Genomic DNA, 20,069 nt, shown 5'->3' on the forward strand with positions numbered 1-20,069 from the left:
TAAACAGTTTAGGCACAGTGAGCCCCTTTGATCAGTTGGGGAATGGGGAGAACCCTCCAGAAATCCAAGTTCCTAGATGCCAACCAAGGACCAACCTTGTAAGCAGACCTTTCTAACGATAGCAGTCTTAGGCCCTCTATCTTAACTCTTTCTGCACAGGAGAGACTGGGAATTTATGTTAAGCTTACCACAAATAATAGTGATCAGTCAAAACAGTTTTTTAATTGGGTGATTCTGGTCCTACACATGATGAAGGGAAATGGTGCTTTTTAGGGCCTGGATATTAAAGAAGCTTAATTCAGGCCCTAATCCTAATGTTTAGATCCTGACTAGGGTATTACCATGCATATTTGTAGAGAGCTTAGGAAAAATAAAATTTCAGTGGTGTGTTGATATATATCTTTTGCTTCCACAAATATTTATTCAGCACCTGGTTTTTGCTGGCTACCGTGCTAGGTATTGCCTATAAAATGGTGAGCATGTACATATGTCTGTGTTCCTGGATATTAGTGGGGGAGACACATATTAAACAATTAAACACAGAAATAAGTATATAATTACAAATATAAAATTTTCTTTTAGGAAAAGAAAATATTCATTTTCTATTTATTCAATACAATTTTTAAATTTTTTTTTATGTACCTGCTTTGCGCTACTGTTCTTGTGTGAACAAAACAAAGTTTGCTCTTATTGACCATACATTTTAATTAGGGCAGGCATGGGGACAGACAAATAAACAAGTAAATTTATAATATTTTTTCAAATTACGATGAGTGCTTTGAGAAAAAAGTAAAACAGGATGGAGCTATGGGGAGACTACTCCAGATAAGTAGTCAAGAAAAGCTCCTCTGAAGTCACTCCTCTGAATAGATCATGCTTAAGCAGAGTCCGAATGAATTATGGAAGCAAGCCATACAAATATCAGCTCTCCAGGTAGACAGAATAACCCTGAGGTGGGAAAAACTTGGTTGGAGGCATCCAGGAGATTTGCGTGTCTGTAGCCTGTGGACAGTGGGGAGGAGTAGCGAATAAGGTCTGAGTCCTATCCAGGAGCGATAGGAAGCCTATTATAGGGTTTTGTTGTAGGGTTTTCTGATTACAATGTGTATTCAGATTCATGTTTAAACGAACATGCACATGTTTTGACAGACACGTAAATACTTTAAATAGAAATATAGCAATATATAACATACATAAATCATAAATATATAGCTTGGTAAATTTTACAAAGGCTGATCAAGATCTAGAATATTAATAGGGCTCCTCAGTAGCCTCTGTTATGCCCCATGTAGCCATTATTCTCTTGCTTTGAATTGTATTATAAATATTATCACATTCTATCTATCCTTTTGTATCTGACTTTTTTCACTATGCTCTTTGAAATTCATCCATGTTGTTGCATTAGCTGTAAGAATTTATTTATGGTAGTTCTTTGAATATACCACAATTTATCAGTCCTACTCTTGATGGACATTTGACTTGTTTCTAACTTTTGGCCATTACAAATAATGCTGCTATAAATATTTTGCACATAGCTTAAAATGTATTGATTTCTGTTGTGTTTATACCTAGTTGTGGAGTTACTGGGATACAGGATATTCACATTTTTATCGACAAACTTTAACAGATACCACCAAACAAAGTGGTTGCACCAATTTACACTCCCATCAACAGTATTAGAGAATTCTTGGTACTCTACATCCTTGCCAATAATTGATTGCCTGTTAAAAAAAAATTTATTAGCCCTTTTGGTATATAAACGTTTATCTTATGGTTTTAATTTGCATCTGCCTGACGACTAATGAGGTTGAGCATCTTTTCTTATACTTCTTGGCCATTTGCATCTCCTCTTTTTTGAAGTATCTGTTCAGATCTTTTGCCCATTATTCAGTAGCTGTAAGAACAAGTCCTTAAGAACTACTTATTAAATATTTTCTGCATTGATGACATCTACTTGAAGATAAAGATTTTTAAAGATAGAAGATCCAGAGAGTGAGTGGAATAGCTATGCTAAAATGGATATAGGAAAATCAAATTTCAAAAAAAATAAGACTAGTTTATAAGAACTAGTTTATAATAATAAGACTAGTTTATAAGACTCTTGTTTCTTCCTGTGGAAATTATAATTATTTAATGAAAATTCGAATTACTTCTACAACAACAATATCAGTACCATCAACAAAATCTGGAAATTGATTTGGGAGTTGATCCAGCCAGCAAGTGTTTAAAGAAATGCCCATCACATACAATGTAACCATAAACATTAGCACTATAACCAAAGCAAAGGAGACTAAAGGAATATTAAAAACTCTTTTAAAAAATATATAATATCCTTTGGCTGTTCAGTCTGATTGGAACGATTAATGTTTCTTAGTTGTAGCTTATAAATTTTTAGTAAAATTTATGGTGTGTTGAATTTGTATTTTTATGAGTATTATATATACTTTATAATAATATTCAGCTGGTATATTTATGCTTATATTAAAACCATAACAGTTTGCACTTGTAAATGGTTTTAGAGTTTTCTAATTGTTATAGCTTTGCTTTTCTGATATACTTTGAATTATTTCTGTGTGTTAATCAATTAAAGCATTTTCCCTATGTAAAAATTTTATTTATTAAAATGATCCATTTTATAATGTAGTTTCCAGAAATACTTTATGTTGAAAGGCAATGTATTTATAGAGCATTAATTATGGACTGATTAAAATAATTTATTGCTTTCCAAAAGGCTTTATCCCAGGGTTTCTTTAGATAGTAAGCACGACAATGCCTTTAAAATGTGTATAAAATACTTTTTGACATTTAATCATAACAAATTATAAAGTAAGGATCCTCCCACATTGGGAATTTTTTACTTAGCTGGGGTTTTGAAATAAAACACAATCGAGTTCAACCGAAAGTCGGTGGTGTATTTGGAAGGGTATAAGTGGACGTATGTTGCCACATTAGAAACTGGATGGCAGCTGAGTTGCTCTGTCTCCAAGCTCTGTCTTCCCCAGGGACTGTGGATGTTGTTAGCTCACCTCATGTCATTTGTCTTGCGACATGGACCTACTCTGGTGTCTCTGCCTGAAGTTAGGTTGCATCCTGGTGCCCATACTAATCTGAATGTGAGACAGTTTGACCCTCCTTCTTTGGGGGGTTTATTGTCTGTTCTCCAATATCTTGGGGTGGCTTCCCCAGGTGGTCGCCTCTGAGTTCCTTATATTTTAAGTTCTTTTTCCAGTTCCCAGGGACTTTGCTTTGGTTTCTGTTACTGTTTTAAGATATTCCTGTGAATCCTCATTTACAATTTTGTATGAGAACCGTGTTCTGAATTCCAGAGACAACATGTTCTTTTGTAATTCAGTCTCAAACAAGCTATCTGTATATTCTTTTCTGTAATATAGGTCTTTAGGAATTGAGTGTTCCATGCAAAGATGGTTAGCCTCACTAATGAAACAAAATTAAAATAATAAGAACCAATTTTCATCTTAACATGCTTGTAAAGATATATAGTCTCTATAGGCTAATGAAATTAAGTGATCTAGTAACAGTTGCCAGTGTAGTGTCATGGATAATCCAAAATTTACTTAGATTCAGAAAACTTACTTGTATACATATGTATATATATTTATATGAGTCTCTGTTATTCTAGATCATTACAGTGGTTAAAAAAATGATACAATCACATGATATGGGCCTCACCTCCTGTACCTATACCTTCTCTAGCCCACGAGCTCAGTATTGCTCGTGTCTGCTCAGAGGGGACTGCATTACTTCATTGGTAGCTAGAATGAACTGGAATGTATGTTTGACTCTTAATTTGGAGATTCCTGTCTGTCCAAAGGATAGGGAAATCATTATTTTTAACTGGAAATACAATGTTTTCTGATTCAAAGTAAACAAGATTTTATTCATATCAAAAAAAGGTAGCTTCTGAAAATAACTATCATCCTATCTGGTAATAGAGTTTCTTTACAAGAAAATATGTAAAAAAGTAGGCATCAGCAGCAGGAGGATCCATATCAACAGTCAACTTACATGGAAGATGTTATAAATGAATGTCCAAGTCAATGATATGCTTAAAGTTAAGGGTTATAGTTTTAAAAATTAGATTCAAGTGTTTAATTTGAAATATTTTGCACTAAAGTCATCTAGATTTTCCAACTTCAGGTCATCAATGTTAGAATTTCTTTGGTCATCTTTTATGCCATAAATATTAAAATATCCATTGAAAACCAGAATTAATTCTTAGAAAAATACATCTAGATATTCAACATCAAAGTAGTTCCAATTGTTAGCAACTTATAGTAGCCCCCTCTCCCCAAAAAAGCCCCACCAAACCTTTTAGAGACCTTATAAACAGAAGCTGCAAGTCAAGAATTGCCAGGCTTGCTTAGTATATAAAAAGACTTTATTCAAGAGTCTTTTAATTCAAACAAACAAACAAACAAACCTTTTAATTAAAAACATTAGATTTCCACTTGTGCCGAAATATTTTGCAAAGAAATCCCCATTAAAGAAAATATGTCAGGAGTAATTGCTATAAGATTAATTCTCTGTGGTGGTAGGACTGTGGAGAAAGTAGCTTACAGATAACCAATGTGTAAAGGTTTAAAATCACACTATTTTCTTTCCCCTTATGACATAGAACAGATCAACAAGGCTAGCTGTATCCTTTACTAGCTGTATGTTTTTGACAAATTGCTCAACTACTGTGAGCCCATTTCTCATTCAGACTTACAATGTACCTAAAAATCTAGTAAAAAGTCTTATGGATGTTTAAGATTTTATCTTTCCTCAGATGAAACTGTATTTTATATACTATTCTGAGATATAAAAAGTGCTATTGTAATTATTTTTGAAATAAGCCTTTACGTATTGGTGACCTCTGTGGGGTTTTTTTAAAATTTAATTTTATGCAGCGCTTACTATGTGTGACTTACTGTTTTTTGTTTTAAATATATCTTTACTGATTTCAGAGAGGGAGAGAAAGAGAGAGAGAGAGAGAGATTGAAACATCAATGGTGAGAGAGTCATTGATTGGCTGCCTCCTGCACGCCCTGACTGTGGATCGAGGCCTCAACCCAGGCGTATGCCCTGACTGGGAATCGAACCTCAATCTCCTGGATCCTAGGTCGATGCTCAACCACTGAGCCACGCCTGGCTGGGCGCAATGTACTATTTTAAACACTTTACAATCTTTAATTCATTTAATCTTTATAGGAAACATGAAATATGTACTACTATTATCATCCTCATAGTAAAGATGAGGAACTGAGGCACAGGTGTGTTAAGGAACTTACCCAAGGTCCACAGCTGGTAAATGAAAGATCCAGGCCCGTGTAGTTTACATGCCATCTCCCCAGGTAGCAAAAGAAAAACATCAAGCCAGATGACAGGCATAACTGTGATAGTTCAATAATTTAACTATGCAAAAGGAAAGAATCCCTAAGGGCTCACACAGATCCTGTGTTGTGTTTTCTCAGGAAGTGACATTTTAAAAGGTCTTGAGTCACTAAGAAAAAGTCTGGCCCTAAAATAAGGAAGAAAACCTTACTTTAAGCAACTGGCACTACTAATATTATATAATAAATATTATATAACAGTATTTTCAAAGAACCCATAGGAATAGGGCTCATATCCTTAGATATAATGTGGAATCAGTATTAAATCTTTCAGGATGAATACACTATAATACTTCCTTATGCTCCCTCATGAATCATTCCTGGAATATACTAGGAATCTATGCCCATTCTGTTTATAGTATAAATAATTACAAAAGATAGCTTAAAGGCTACATATTTATTGTATATACAGGCATTTTTTCCTAACTGATGTTTACTTTCATGACAGCCTGTGTCTTTTGCCTCTGTCTAACATTTAGAGATTGTACATTTTACCTATGAGAGTTTCCTTTTTAAACATCTTAACTGAAGCATAATTTGCACACTGTAAAATTCACCCGTTGTAAGTGTATATTTGAGTGGTTCGTAGAGAATTTATACAGTTGTGGAACTTTCGTTACAATCTGCTTTTAGAACATTCCCAGGAGGGTCCTCATGCCAGTTTGCATTCCCTTCTGTGAGGTTTTTATTGTTATATGATTAGTGTTTTTCCCTTATACGTTCTCTCACTCCTCTTTCAGGTTGCTTTGTCTAGTTTTATCTAGTTATTATGGAGTTAGTTTTTATCCTTTATTTTGGTTTCTCTTAACCTTGAGTTACTATTCAGTCAAGTGACCTTGTTATGAAGACTTTTAAGGGAATCAAATGACAGTTCTGTCCACAGGAATTTAACCGCTGTTGTTCCAATCACTCTTGGCTTCTTGCTCTCTGATGCTGTTGTACATGGATTGGGGCTCATGGTGGGGAGAGAGCCCTGTGTAGAGAGTATGTGTTAAGGGCTCTTCTCAAGTAGAGAGTCGGACTGCAGCGTCCCTTTCTGTGTGCCTGCAGTTTGCCCTTGTTAGAAATCCAGTAGATCAAAATGCTCTGTGGGTAAGTGGAAGGAGTGAAAGGCACATATGTATATATTTTTCATCTTCTCTTTCCATGTAGAAAGAAGTATTACACTCCCTTCTTTCCTGTAGGGAAAAGCAAGAAGATGAGAGAAGATTCAATGTGATGCTCTGGGGGGGGGGGACACAGAATAATTGGGACAACTGAACCGAGATATGCTACATCCAAAGATCTTAATCTTAGTTTTCAGGGAACAGAAAAAGAAATTGCTTAATCTTCATCCCATCTTCTCCATTTTTGTAAAGAGCTTACTAGAGCAGGACACAGTAGGCTCATTTTAGAAACTTGAAGCATGAAACCCTGATCCAAGAGAGTGATCTATCTGATTTAAAGGAATAGAAAAGGAAATGTGAATGTATTTCAGAGCCATGAGGCCAAGACATAATAATACACTAGAAATAAATTTAATACATGTAAAATTATTTATTTATTTATCCTTATTTTTGAAAGTATTACAGGTGTCCCATTTCCACCCCCATTTATCTCCTCCACCTTGCTCCCACTTCCTCCCACTTCCTCCCAAGGCCTTCACCCTATTATTGTCTGTGTGTATGGATTATGCATATATGCATATAACTTCTTTGGTTAATCTCTTCCGACCCTCCCATCCCCGTTCCCTCTTCCTTCTGAGATACGACAGTCTGTTGCATGCTTCAGTGTCTTTGGGTCTATTTTGTTTGTCAGTTTCTTTTGTTCATTAGCATCTTCTTAAGGAAGACCCTTCAACATTTCATGTAGTACTGGTTTAGTGGTGATGAACTCCTTTAGCTTTTTCTTATCTGTGAAGCTCTTTATCTGACCTTCAGTTCTAAATGATAGCTTTGCTGGGTAGAGTAATCTTGGTCCTAGGTTCTTGCTTTTCATCACTTTGAATATTTCTTGCCACTCCCTTCTGGCCTGCAGGGTTTCTGTTGAGAAATAAGCTGACAGTAGTATGGGTGCTCCCTTGTAGGTAACTAATTGCTTTTCTCTTGTTGCTTTTTAAGATTCTCTCTTTGTCTTTAACCTTTAGGATTTTAATTATGATGTGTCTTGCTGTGAGCCTCTTTGAGTTCCCCTTGTTTGGGACCCTCTGTGCTTTCTGGACTTGTAAGTCTATTTCTTTCACCAGGTACAGGAAGTTTTCTGTCATTTTTTCAAATAGGTTTTCAATTTCTTGCTCTCTTTCTCTCCTTCTGGTATTCCTATAATACGAATGTTGGGCCTCTTGAAGTTGTCCCAGAGGCTCCTTATACTATTTTCATATTTCTGGATTCTTTTTTCTTTTTGCTCTTCTGATTGGGTGTTTTTTGTTTCCTCATATTCCAAATTGCTGATTTGATTCTCAGCGTCCTCTACTCTACTGTTGATTCCCTATAAATTATTCCTTTCAGTTAGTGTAGCCTTCATTTCTGACTGGTTCTTTATTATGTTATTGATGATCTCATTCATTTCCTTAATAGTCTTATTAAGATCCTTGAGCATCCTTATAATCATTGTTTTGAACTCTTTATCTAGTAGCTTGCTTGGCTCCATTTGATTTAGTTGTTTTTCTGGAGATTTCTTCTGTTCTTTCCTTTGTGACATGTTTCTTTGCCTCCACATTTGGCTGCTTCCTGGTGTTTATTTCTATGTATTAGGTAGAGCTGCTATGTCTCCTGGAATTGGTAGAGTGGCTCTGTGTAGTAGGTGTCCTGTAGGTCCAGTGACTCAGTCTCCCCAATCACCTGAGCTGGGCCTTCTAGTTGCTCCCCTGTGTGGACTGTGAGCACTGTCCTGTTGTAGTTAGCCTTGGTTGCTATTGGCATCACGGGGAGGAATTGACCCCCAGGCCAATTGGCTATGAGGACCAGCTGCAACTACAGCCGAAGAGCTGATGTGCAGGAGATGCCCTTATGAAGCAGGATTTACTTCAGTGGAACTTTGGTGTTCATTGAGTGTGCTCCTTTTGTGTGTCACTTGTGGATGTGATAAGATTGTAACCCTGCATGGTCGAAGCTGACCACCCAGTGCATTGTCTCTGGGGCCTCCTGTGAGGTGCAAAGTTACTCTTCTGTCTGTGCCTTGCCCAGGGCTACCCAGCATGAGCTACACAGCAATCTGTAGATGGCTGCTACTTGTGCTGGGCTTGGAGGTGTCCAGGAGAGGCCAAGCTATGAACCAATGCAGGCTGCTGCTAGTGCCAGGCCTGGGGCCATTTATCAAGATGTATGGGGCATGCTGAGGCCAGCTGCTGCTTTTTTGAGAGATTTTAGGAAAGTTCTAAGCCTGAGGCTAGAGAGGCCACTTGCACAGAAAAGCCACTAGAAATGGCTTGGATGAGCTTGCAGGTAGGGAGGGGAGGAGTCTCTGGAGTCTCCAGAGTGGGGCCAAAGGTGTGAGTCAGGTGCTGGAGATTCAGATAGGACACCTGCCTGTCGTCTCTGTGGGGGAAGGGCTCATTGAAGGAGCAGTGGCCTCTGCCAGCTCTTCTGCCTGGGAGAAAGCTACCCCTCCACCTCTCGCTCCAATCTCAGGCAGGTTAGTTCCTCCCCAAGTGTCCCAGGCTCCTTTCCAGCTGCTCCCCAGCTCTGGGGCTGAGGGAGTGTGTCTGAGTGAGTCCATGCACGGGCCCTTTAAGAGGAGCTGCCTGGGGCCCCCAAAGCCTCCTCATCCCTCAGCCACAATCCCTGCTGGTTTTCACAGCCCGGAGTTGTGGGGTCATCTCTTCCCGGCCCTGGAGCCCTGGGCTGGGGGGCCTGTTGTGGGGCTGGGTCCCCTCACTCCTTCAGGAAACTTCCCTGTTTTATCCTGGAACACTGGGTGTGGGACAGCAGCGGCATCTCCCCGATTCAGCCCCAATTCACCCGTGTCTCCACCCCTCCTACCGGTCTTGGTGCCTCTTCAGTTCCCTGGTTGTAGGGCTTCTGTTCAGCTAGATTTCAGAAGGTTCTGAGTGATGGTTGTTCTGTATTTTAGTTGTAATTTTGATGTGATCGTGGGAGGCAGCAGGTACCGCAGTTATCTATGCTGTCATCTTGTTCCACATGTAAAATTTTTATAGTGCTAAAATTTGAGTCTTGCAGAAAAATAAAAATTAAAAATATAAGTTATATCAAAAAGCAATTGGGGGAAGAATCTATGCAGACTACAGAATAGATGATGGAAAAGGGGGAGAAATATTCTCAGAGAAATAGTTTCAGGTTCAGAAAATCATGATTTTAATTCTTGCCCTGATCCTGGCCTACAATAATCTTGAATAAATCACTTAACTAATCTGAGCTTCAGTTTCCTCAGCTGTAACATGAAAGGTTCACTTATATTGATTAAATGCTAAAGATTCTTTGTGATTTACAATTTCATGTGTAACTAAGCACATGAAAAGATGTTTATCCTTAGCCGTTAGGGAAATGCAAATTATAATCATAATAAGAAGTCACTACACCTGTCACACGCCTAAAATAAAAAATAATGACAGTGTCAAATGCTTTTTTGATGATGCACAGAAACAGATTGGATCAGCTGTACATTGCTGGTGGGAATGTAAAATTGCACAACTGTTCTGGGAAAAGTTGACAGTTTCTTACAAAACTAAACGTGCAATTACTATACAACTCTTAAATTGCCCTCTTGAACATTTATCCTTGAGAAATGGAAATTATGTTCACACAGAAATCTGTATATAAATGTTTATAACTCATTTATTCACAATAGTCCAAAACTGCAAACAACCCTGATGTCTTTTAAACAAACTGGTACATTTATACCAGGGGTGGGGAACCTTTTTTTTGCCAAGGGCCATTTGGATACTTAAGATGTCATTTGAGGGCCAAACAAAACTATCAACTTAAAAATTAGCTATGAAAAAAGCTCCTAGATTTATTAAATTTCAACCCCTCCTGCGGTTGCCTTGGCAGGCTAGACCAAATGATTTCACTGGCCGTATATGGCCCATAGGCCAGTCATTACCCACCCCTGATTTGTACCATGGAATACTATTCATCAATAAAAAAGGAATGATGCATATAATAACTTGGATGAATCTCCAGAGAATTATGCTGAGTGAAAAAAAAGAACAATTCTAAAATTACTGACTGACTGACTGACTCCACTTATATAACATTCTTGAAATGACAAAATGATAGAAAGATGGGATAGATTAGTTGATTGCCTGGGGTTAGGGACTGGGTGAGGGGTGAAAGGAAAGAGTAAGTATGGTTACAAAGGGCAACAGGAGAGATCATTGTGGTGATGGAACTTTTTTGTATCTTGACTGGTGGTGGATACACAAATCTATCCATGTGATAGAAACTGCGTAGCATAGCGCTGGCCAGTGTGGCTTAGCTGGTTGGAGCATTGTCCCGTAAACCAGAAGGCTGCGGGTTCGATTCCCTGTCAGAGCACATACCTAGGTTGTGGGTTTGATCCCCGGTTGGGGTGCTTACAGGAGGCATCCGATCAGTGTTTCTCTCTCACATTGATCTCTCTCTCTCTCTCGCTCCTTTTTCCCTCCTTCCTCTCTCTAAAAAACAAACAAAAACAAATCCCCCCCAAAAAACTGCATAGCATAAACACATAAACATACCCATGAGCACAAGTAAAACTGGTGAAGTCTGAATAAGACGGATGGATTGTATCTATGTCAATATCCTGGTTATGATGTACTATAGTTTTCTAAGATGTTACTGTTGGGGAAACTGTATAAAGATTACATGGGCTCCCTCTGTATTATTTCTTACAACTACCTGTGAATCTATAATTATCTCAAAATAATAAGCTTAATTAATAAAACAAAATAAACAGTACATATTTCATTCACCCTTGTTTTCAGGAATGTCCACTGTGTGAAACTGTGTTGAGTCCCTACTAGGTACTCAATAAATATTTATTTGCTGAATGAATGGGGAAAGAGAGAGAGAGTGCGCTGGAGAACGCCCATATGTAAAATGATTCTCTCATTTGTATCACAAAAGGAGGATTCAGTCATCCAGTCACTACTTAAAGCTTAACTGAACTATTGGGTTAACTAAGCCTAGATAATAACCTTTATCCTACAAATTCTGTCCGATCGTATGATCACTGTTGCAATGATCTCAGCCTGAACATCCCATGTTGATGTTTGGTGTTGTGCTCTCTCACCCTCCCACCCCTGCCCCAATCTTCAAATCCTAGAAGGGAGGCTAAACTAAAATGCATTCGTAATAGTTTCTCCTTTTTTAAAAGATATATTTTCATTAATTTCAGAGAGAGGAAGGGAGAGAGAGATAGAAACATCAGTGATAAGAGAGAGTTGTTGATCAGCTGCCTCCTGCCGGTCCCCTGCCGGGGATTGAGCCCGCAACCCGGGCATGGTCTCTGACCGGGAATCGAACCAGATCTCCTGTATCCACGCAAGCTGGGCCATAATGGTTTCAAATGTACAGAGGCTCCATACCCATAGATGGCTTAAGAGTCTTGATTATAGGTCTTCTGGTATAAATAACTCTAATTTTGTTCCTTTTCAAAGTTGTTTGCTATTTAGGTTCTTTTTGTTTTAAAATGAAGTATAGAAAGAGCTTGACAATTTCTACACAAGTGTTTCCTAGGATTTTGATTGGAATTTTATTGCATATATATATCAGTTTGGGGAGAGTTGAGATTGTAACAGTACTGAGTCTTCTGAACCATTTATTCAGATATGCTTTATGTCTCTCAGCAGTGCTTACAGGCCTTGCAGGTCTTTTGGCAGATTTATCTCTAAGTACTTAATATTTTAAATAAATGGTATACATTTTTTAAGTTTTCAATTTCCACTTGCTTATTAGGTAGAAGTGCTGTTGCTTTTGTTTATCACATGTGACTTCCATTCACATTTCATTGACTAGAACTCAATCAGAGCTGCCTCCACTATTTGTTTTCGAAATAATATCAAGCTGTCTTCCCAGAAAGAAAACGAAATTGATAAATAGCTAACTAGTAACAAACAGCCCAAATACTGACTATGTGATGAAAATGTTCAGGATTTAGAAGTCTCTTGAATTTACCTTCTTCACAGTGTAATATATTTTAATCATGCAAAAATAGCTTTCAGGAGCATTTTTAAGTTTTATCACCTTCATATGAAGCAAATCATTGTGGAGCAATAGGTAGATTCAGTAGTGAAACATAATAAAAATATAGCAGAATCAAGCATATACAAGTATTTGCCATTTGATAAAGGTGACATTTCAAAATTACTGAGATGAACTTGGGGTTGTAATTTAATAAAAAAATATTAGCAACAGTGCAAACATGTTAAGTTTGAGATACCTGTTAGACTGGGTGGATATCTGGATTAGAGGTAAAAACTGAGGAGTCATCTCTTTGTAGATGGTATTTAGTGCGTGACACTGAATCTCCAAAACACAGGCTAGAGACCTGAGTTCTGGGTACACCCAAGATCAGTTTAGCAGAGGAAGACCTAGTGAGGGAGACTGAGAAGGACCCCATGAGTTAGGAGGAAAATCAGTATGGGAAGTCAAGTGGAGAAAATCTTTCAAGGAGGGAGTGATCCTTGTGCCGACATATAAATCAAAGATGAAAACTGAGAATTGACTATTCAGTTTAGCCATGCAAAGGTGACCTTGCCAAAAGCAGTTTCAGTGAGTTATGGAGGCAAAAGCCTGATTTAAGGGGATTCAAGAGAAAATGAGAGGAAAAGAATTTGAGGTAGCGACTGTAGACAACTTTCAGGGAGTTTGTTTTAAAGAAAAGCAGACAAACACAACGGAGTGGTGTGGTCAAGAGAGAATTTTTTGTTGTTCTAAGAGTAAAGAACAGCCCAGCCAGGCATGGCTCAGCGGTTCAGCGTCGACCTAGGATCCAGGCTATCGCGGTTCGATTCCCAGTCAGGGCACATGCCCGGGTTGCGGGCTCGATCCCCAGTCGGGGGCATGCAGGAGGTGGCCGATCAATGACTCTCTCATCATTGATGTTTCTCTCTCTCTCTCTCTCTCTCCTTCCTTTCCTTTCTCTGAAATCAATAAAAGTATATTTAAAAAAAAAAGAGTAAAGAACTTACAAAATGTGTATTTGCTTATGGAAATGATATAATACAGAGGAAATAGATGATGCAAAAGAGAGAGTGGAGAGTTGCTGGAATCGTATCTTTAAATAGTGAGAGGGAATGGGATCCAGTACACAAGTGGTGGGGTCTTAGAAGGATGGACGGTTCGGCACTGTAATGGGAGGGAGGACAGGAGAACAAGAGCACAGCTGCAGGTAGGTGAGTAAATGCACAGTCCATTAAATTGTCATCTTAGTATTTTTATTATTTTTTAACCCTCACCTGAGGATATGGTTTTTGGTTTTGTTTTTTTATATCTTTACTGGTTTCAGAGAGAGGAGAGAGGGGGAGAGAGAGAAACATCAGTGATGAAAGTCATCGATCGGCTGCCTCCTGCATGCCCCCTACTGAGGATGGAGCCGGCAATCCTGGCAGGTGCCCTGACCAGGAATTGAACCAAGATTTCCTGGATTATAGGTCGATGCTCAACCACTGAGCCATGCTGGCCGGGCAGGATATGTTTTTTTAAATTGCTTTTGACAGAGAGAGAGAAAGAGAGAGAGAGAGAAACATGGATGTGAGAGAGAAACATCCATTGGTTGCCTCCCCGACCTGGGATTGAACCTGCAACCTGGGTATGTGCCCTGACCAGGAATCAAACCTGCAACCTTTTGGTGCACAGGAAGATGCTCCAACCAACTGAGCCACCCAGCCAGGGCAAGTTGTCATCTTATTGCTTATGTTTTTTCATTGTAATAGAAAGCAGGGTCATTAGCTACAAGTGAAAACTGGGGAGAAGGAATGAATTAGTCATTGAGGATGAATGGACTGGAGAGAATTATCATTGACAGACAACACTAAAGACTCTCTTGCCCTGGCCAGGTGGCTCAACTGTTTGGAGCATCCTCCCGTGCACTAAAAAAGGTTGCAGGTTTGATTCCTGGTCAGGACACATACCCTAGGTTGCAGGTTCCATCCCCAGTTGGGGCATGTATGGGAGGCAACTGATTGATGTTTCTCCCCGCTTTTCATCCCCCCATTCCTCTCTCCCTAAAAATCAATAGAAACATATCCTTGGGTGATGATTTGAAAAAAAACAAAGGCTGTCTTGAGGTTAGAGGTCATGAATTTGGAGTGAAAACATTCAGCTTAGTATTTGGTTTTCCCCACCTGTGTTCAGTTCCATAGGTGCAGTCCCAGGGTAGGCATTACTGATTTATCTAGGGTTAGGTGATTTTGAGGAAGTGAGAGAAAGGCAAAGGAGTGAATTGAAGCTGGCTTAAGAGCAAAGTGAGTACATGGGGTGGTAAGGGACAGGGCAAAGGTGGTAGGGTCAGCTCAGATTAAAGAATCATTAGGGTTAGGGTATCAGGGAATGAAGAATGGAACCTTGATTTGAGATTGTGAATGGGTTTCAGTCATGACCAGATAAAAGCCAAGAGTGGAGGAGAAGAGATAAAAGAATTTTAAGACCAAGATAGTGGAAGGATATCTATGTGGATACTGAATTTATGCTCAGAACCTGAAGGCCTTATCTGTTATTTTCTAATATTGGTTGTTGCTGTGGGATGATCTGATAACAGCTTTAGTAGTCCTACTTGGTAAGAGGTTCATGTCTCTTTTTTCATAGTTTCTGTTTCTTAGTCCTTATGGCTCTACAGGATTTTCTTGGTGTTATCTTTCGTTTCTTCTATTGAATTTAAATTTTAGCTGTTAAATTTCTAATTTCCAAGAGTTTTTTATTACTTCTGATTAATATTTTATAGCATCCCTTTCTAGAAAAAAATTTAGTTTTTGATGATATGCATGATTTGTGCTCATACATACAGTTCATGCATCCGAATATGGTTCTTTTTTCACTATTAAGATCACAGCTGCATGCAAGTATTATATTTTTACATATCATTTCTTCTAAGTGAGGAAGAGTAGTGTATTAGTAGTTAACATTTCAATATCTTTTTATTTTAGGTATCAAAAAGTAAAGATGGAAAAGAACAAAGTGAAACTGTATCACCATCCGAAGATGAAGCGTTCTCCTGGCCGGGCCCCAAAACAGTGATGCTGAAAAGAACATCTCAAGGCTTTGGCTTCACGTTAAGGCATTTTATTGTCTATCCCCCAGAGTCTGCAATTCAACTTTCATATAAGGTAAGAGAAATAATTAAAGTAGCTCGAAACAAAAACAAAGCTACTTCTGCCTCCTTCTTGTCTTCTCATCCTTCACTCCCACCTTCTTTCTATCTTAGAAGTGTTTTCTTTTCATTTTTATTCTTTTATGTCTTTTAGACATTTTTCTACCTTCTAGAACAGAAAATTTTAATCTTCTCTGGAAGGTTATACTGATTATGAACTCCAAATCTGTTTTGCTAGGACTTCTAATTCCAAGTCATTCTCCTTTTTCTAATAGGTAGCTGTTTCTCTGCTATCTAGAAAGGTGGTGAGTTTTCTGGGCAGAGAATGCAGAGGAAATAGTTTGTTAAAGTATTCTAACAGTTATAAAAAGTTATTGGGATTACAATAACATGTGACTTTCAGATATGTAATATAATGGCAAGCGAGAGTCTGAAAACGCAGCTTTGTACCAGGGTAAATTACATTCATGTGCTTCCGTGTATAGTAGTAACATGGTCTAATAAGGGGCAGCATGGAAGAATTATAATGGCAGCTGACACACTGGGTACTTGCTCTGTGTTCTTTATTATTCTTTATGAGCATTATCTCACTTCTTTATTAGCTCTACATAACATTTGGAAACTGATCTGAGTCACATAATGAGTAAGTCGTAGACCTAGGATTTTAACTGGCCAACATGAATGCCTGATGCTTAACTGTTATACAACAGTGTAAGGAAATATGATATTTAGAAGAGTTGTGAGACCTTGGCCAAGCCACTTAACTTTTTTTGACTTCTAGATTTCCATTTTAATTTGAGGGAATTGAATTAGAAGATTAGAAAACCCTTTCTAGTTCAAAATTTCTATTACCCTGAGACTGTCTTTTAAAATATAGTGTGAAATTGCTTCTGGAGACCATACTCTTTTTATTGTATCTTTCCAGTAAAATGTTTTAAAGAGTAAGCTTTTTAAAGTACTGAGTAGTTTTTAACAGTCATGAATAATTTCTATTTTTGGAATTAAAATTTATCACTTTGGGGTTCCTGAAATGTCTGTTAAGACTGCTAAACTGGGTTTTCTAAGAATCTACTTTATCCTAAAATGTCTAACATAGTATTACTTATGTGTTAGGCTGCATGTGAGAGCACTTGGTAATTATTAGCCCCTTTAATTACATATTGAGACTGAATCTATTTTTGTCTTTTGTTTTTGTTTTGTTTTGTTTTGAAGAAGAGCTTTTGGTCATGATGAATATATAGTTAGTATAATTTTTTAAGATAGTTTACGAAGCACAGGTTAAAAATGCATCATCATCGTTGTTATTTCTGTTATTGGAAAATACTTCTAGAAGTTTTAGTAACACAGTATACTTGTTAACAGCATAGTCACTGGAGTCGAAATATCCTGGGTTTGAGTCCCATCTCTGCCCCTTGGTAGCTCTGTGATCTTGCGTCAGTCACCTACCAGACAATAACAGCACCTTTCTCACAGGTTGTTGTGCTACTTAAATGATATAATATATGTAAGACACTCAGTCCAGGAATTGGTGTAGAGTAATTGCACAGTAAACTTTAGCTATTAATGCTATTATTATTGAACACAGATGTTCTTGCAAATAGGTCTGCCTTGTAAATTTTACATGGAAAATATATATTGAAATCTTTTCCTTTTTAATTATGAAATTTTATCCATTCGCTTCAAAGGAATTTAAAAATATTTATAGCTTTTAGAAAATGTGCAATTAATATAACGTCTTTATTATGCCACTTAGCTGGCAACCTTACTAGCCTCAGAACAGAGCTTATAACCAGAAAAAATACATACAGTACATATAGGCAGCCAAAATAAAGGTCAAAAGTTATATAATAAATTATCAGCCCTCCACTAAATGTCTTTTTTGTTTTACTATAGATTGTAGCTTTCATAGTATAGCATCTCAACAAATATTTGAATAAATGTATTTTTTATACTAGTTTTTCAAAGTTGCTTATCTGATTTCCCAGCTAGAGGTGGATAAATAGCAGCAGGACAGCCTGGTAGCGATGAATGAAACCAAGTAGACAAACCACAAAATTGAATACAAGAAATGAAATATATAGCATTTTGGAGCCACTCAATTTATATAAAGACAATTCTGGCTCCTGTAATAGTCCCTAAAGGCACATTTTATTAAATTATATATAGTACAGTAAGTGGTGGCCAGCCTGGCCCTCTTTCCCAAGTTCTAGGTTCATCCATCAGCTGCCTACTTTTGACACCTGTTGTGGGGGTCTCTACACTCAGTGTCAAAAACTGAATTCCTGATGTCTTCCCTCATAGTCTTCCTGTCTCTGTTTAGGAAGGCTCCATCCTTCTGGCAAAAGGCACTGTTATGAGATTGTAATTGGCACATTTTGGGGAGGGCAGTTTGAATTGGATTGAGCCTTGCTGTGATTTCACTAGGGTTTATAAATATGTGCTCATACATGGATACGTATATTTTTTTATTTTGTAGGATGAAGAAAATGGCAACAGAGGAGGTATGCTATAAAAGTTTAAATTTTTCTCTGCATGTTTTCCTACTCATTTCTGTTTTTTAAGTAATATTAAATAAGATGATACAGTTATTGGAGTTCAAGTATAACAATTCTTAGACGTGAGAGTCATAGAAATTAAATACTTTTACTGTAGATGTCAAAGTTATGAATTCATTGTCTCATAATTTGAACAAGTAGTGGTTTTATTGTTAATTATGTGTTAGTCTTTGGAGGAATATATCATGATTCTGAGGAAAGTAATTCTGAGATTCTTATTCCATTAGTAATGTTTAATTTAGTGGTTTTTTTAGGTAAGAAATGCTGTATGTTTTATCTACTAGATTTGTTTACTCAAATATTGAAGAATAGAGCAATTTGCTTCTTGTAGTTAGTCTTACTGCTTAATAACTCCCATTTACATTTATTTTAATTTTATATCAGCTTTAATGAGTTAAAATTTACACACAATAAAATGCACCTATTTTAAAAACTTTTATTTTTAGATAATTTTAGACTATAAAAAATGTTGCCAGAAAAGTACAGAGAATTTTCATATATAACTTCCTCTAATGTTAAAAACTTATATAACCATGGTACAATTAACAAAACTAAGAAATTAACATTGGTATGATACTGTTACCTAAATTACAGACTTTATTTGGATTTTTACCAGTTTTCTACTAGTGTCCTTTTTCTGTTCCAGGATTTTTGTATTGCACTCACTTGTCTTGTCCTTTAGACTCCCCAGGGCCTCATCTTTCCTATATATCATGCCCTTGATACTTTTGTAGAATATCCTTCAATTTGGGTTTGTCTGATGTTTTCTCATTATTATTTTGAAGGTATACATTTTTAGCAAGAATACTTTTGCACCTATTTTAAGCGTTTAGTATTTAGATAAGGCATAAATTGTGAAGCTACCTTTCCAATCAAGATAATGATATCAAAAAGAACCTTTCCATCATTCCATAACGTTCCCTGTGCCCCTTTGCTGTCAGCACTCTGCTGGCCCTAGACAATCACTAATTTGTATTCTATCACTATAGGTTAGTTTTGCCTCTTCTAGAATTTCTTCTGTATAAAATAATGCAGTATATACTTTTTTGTGCCTTTCACATGGCATAATATTTTGGGTATTCACTACATCCTATGTATAGGTACTAACAATACTATCTTTTACTGCTGAAAAGTTTTCCCTTGTATGGATATACCACAAATTGTTTATCCGTCCACCTGTTGACAAACCTTTATAATACTGATATCAGATTTAAAGTCTAGGAATGGTTATGTTAAGGGTAAAATGAGAGAAAATAGTTTCTTTCAGCACTATCAAAAGTAATCTGAGAGTGTAGGGCCAGGTAGGACCCTTCATAGTTGTCTCTGTTGTGCAAGATGGGCCACTCCTGTGTCACCATCTGTCATGCACCAGGGTTCAGGATGAGTTCCAAATGTTACTTGGCATGGGTTTAGAAGTAGGCTCTAGTGGGGAAAGGGAAAATTTGCAAAACCAGCATCAGCAACAGAAGAGGGGACGTGAGTTCTCTGTCTTCCCATCATCCTGCCGGGTGATGTGCTGATGCTGGACAACCTCTTGGATACACAGCATCTAGAATTTCGTGCCTGTCGTATGCTGGTCTTCATCGGGAAGAACATACTTCTAATAAATGTAGAAGGACATAGTTATAAAACTTTAAACAGATGCTTCTATATCTGACATGGCTCACTGAAGTGTGTGGATTTAGTTGTATGGTTTGACTGGAGAGAACAGGCTTAAACATTTGTAATGGAACACTAAAAGATCCAGGTTTAATACAAGGAGATTTGGAGAGGTGTGATAAAGTGAGACCAAAAGGGGTGATCTGCTGGGGAGTATTATAATTTTATACCTACTTTATTTATTAATGTATACCTAATCTCATTCTTAAAATGGTTTGTGTTCGCATGCAGAAAT

General features: G+C 37.4%; 1 protein-coding gene across 3 annotated transcripts in view; it reads left to right on the plus strand.

Annotated features, from left to right (window-relative positions):
- The window catches only part of ARHGAP21 (Rho GTPase activating protein 21), a 122,390-nt gene that overhangs the window by 32,916 nt on the left and 69,405 nt on the right, over positions 1-20,069 (plus strand). For all 3 annotated transcript variants that reach the window (XM_081116783.1, XM_081116784.1, XM_081116785.1), the window contains exons 3-4: positions 15,457-15,636; positions 18,097-18,121. In XM_081116783.1, the coding sequence (XP_080972909.1) occupies positions 15,457-15,636; positions 18,097-18,121 (205 nt within the window). The remainder of the gene's footprint in view (positions 1-15,456; positions 15,637-18,096; positions 18,122-20,069) is intronic.

This window comes from Miniopterus schreibersii, assembly GCF_964146895.1.
Source record: "Miniopterus schreibersii genome assembly, chromosome: 1".
NCBI classification, from domain to species: Eukaryota; Metazoa; Chordata; class Mammalia; order Chiroptera; family Miniopteridae; genus Miniopterus; species Miniopterus schreibersii.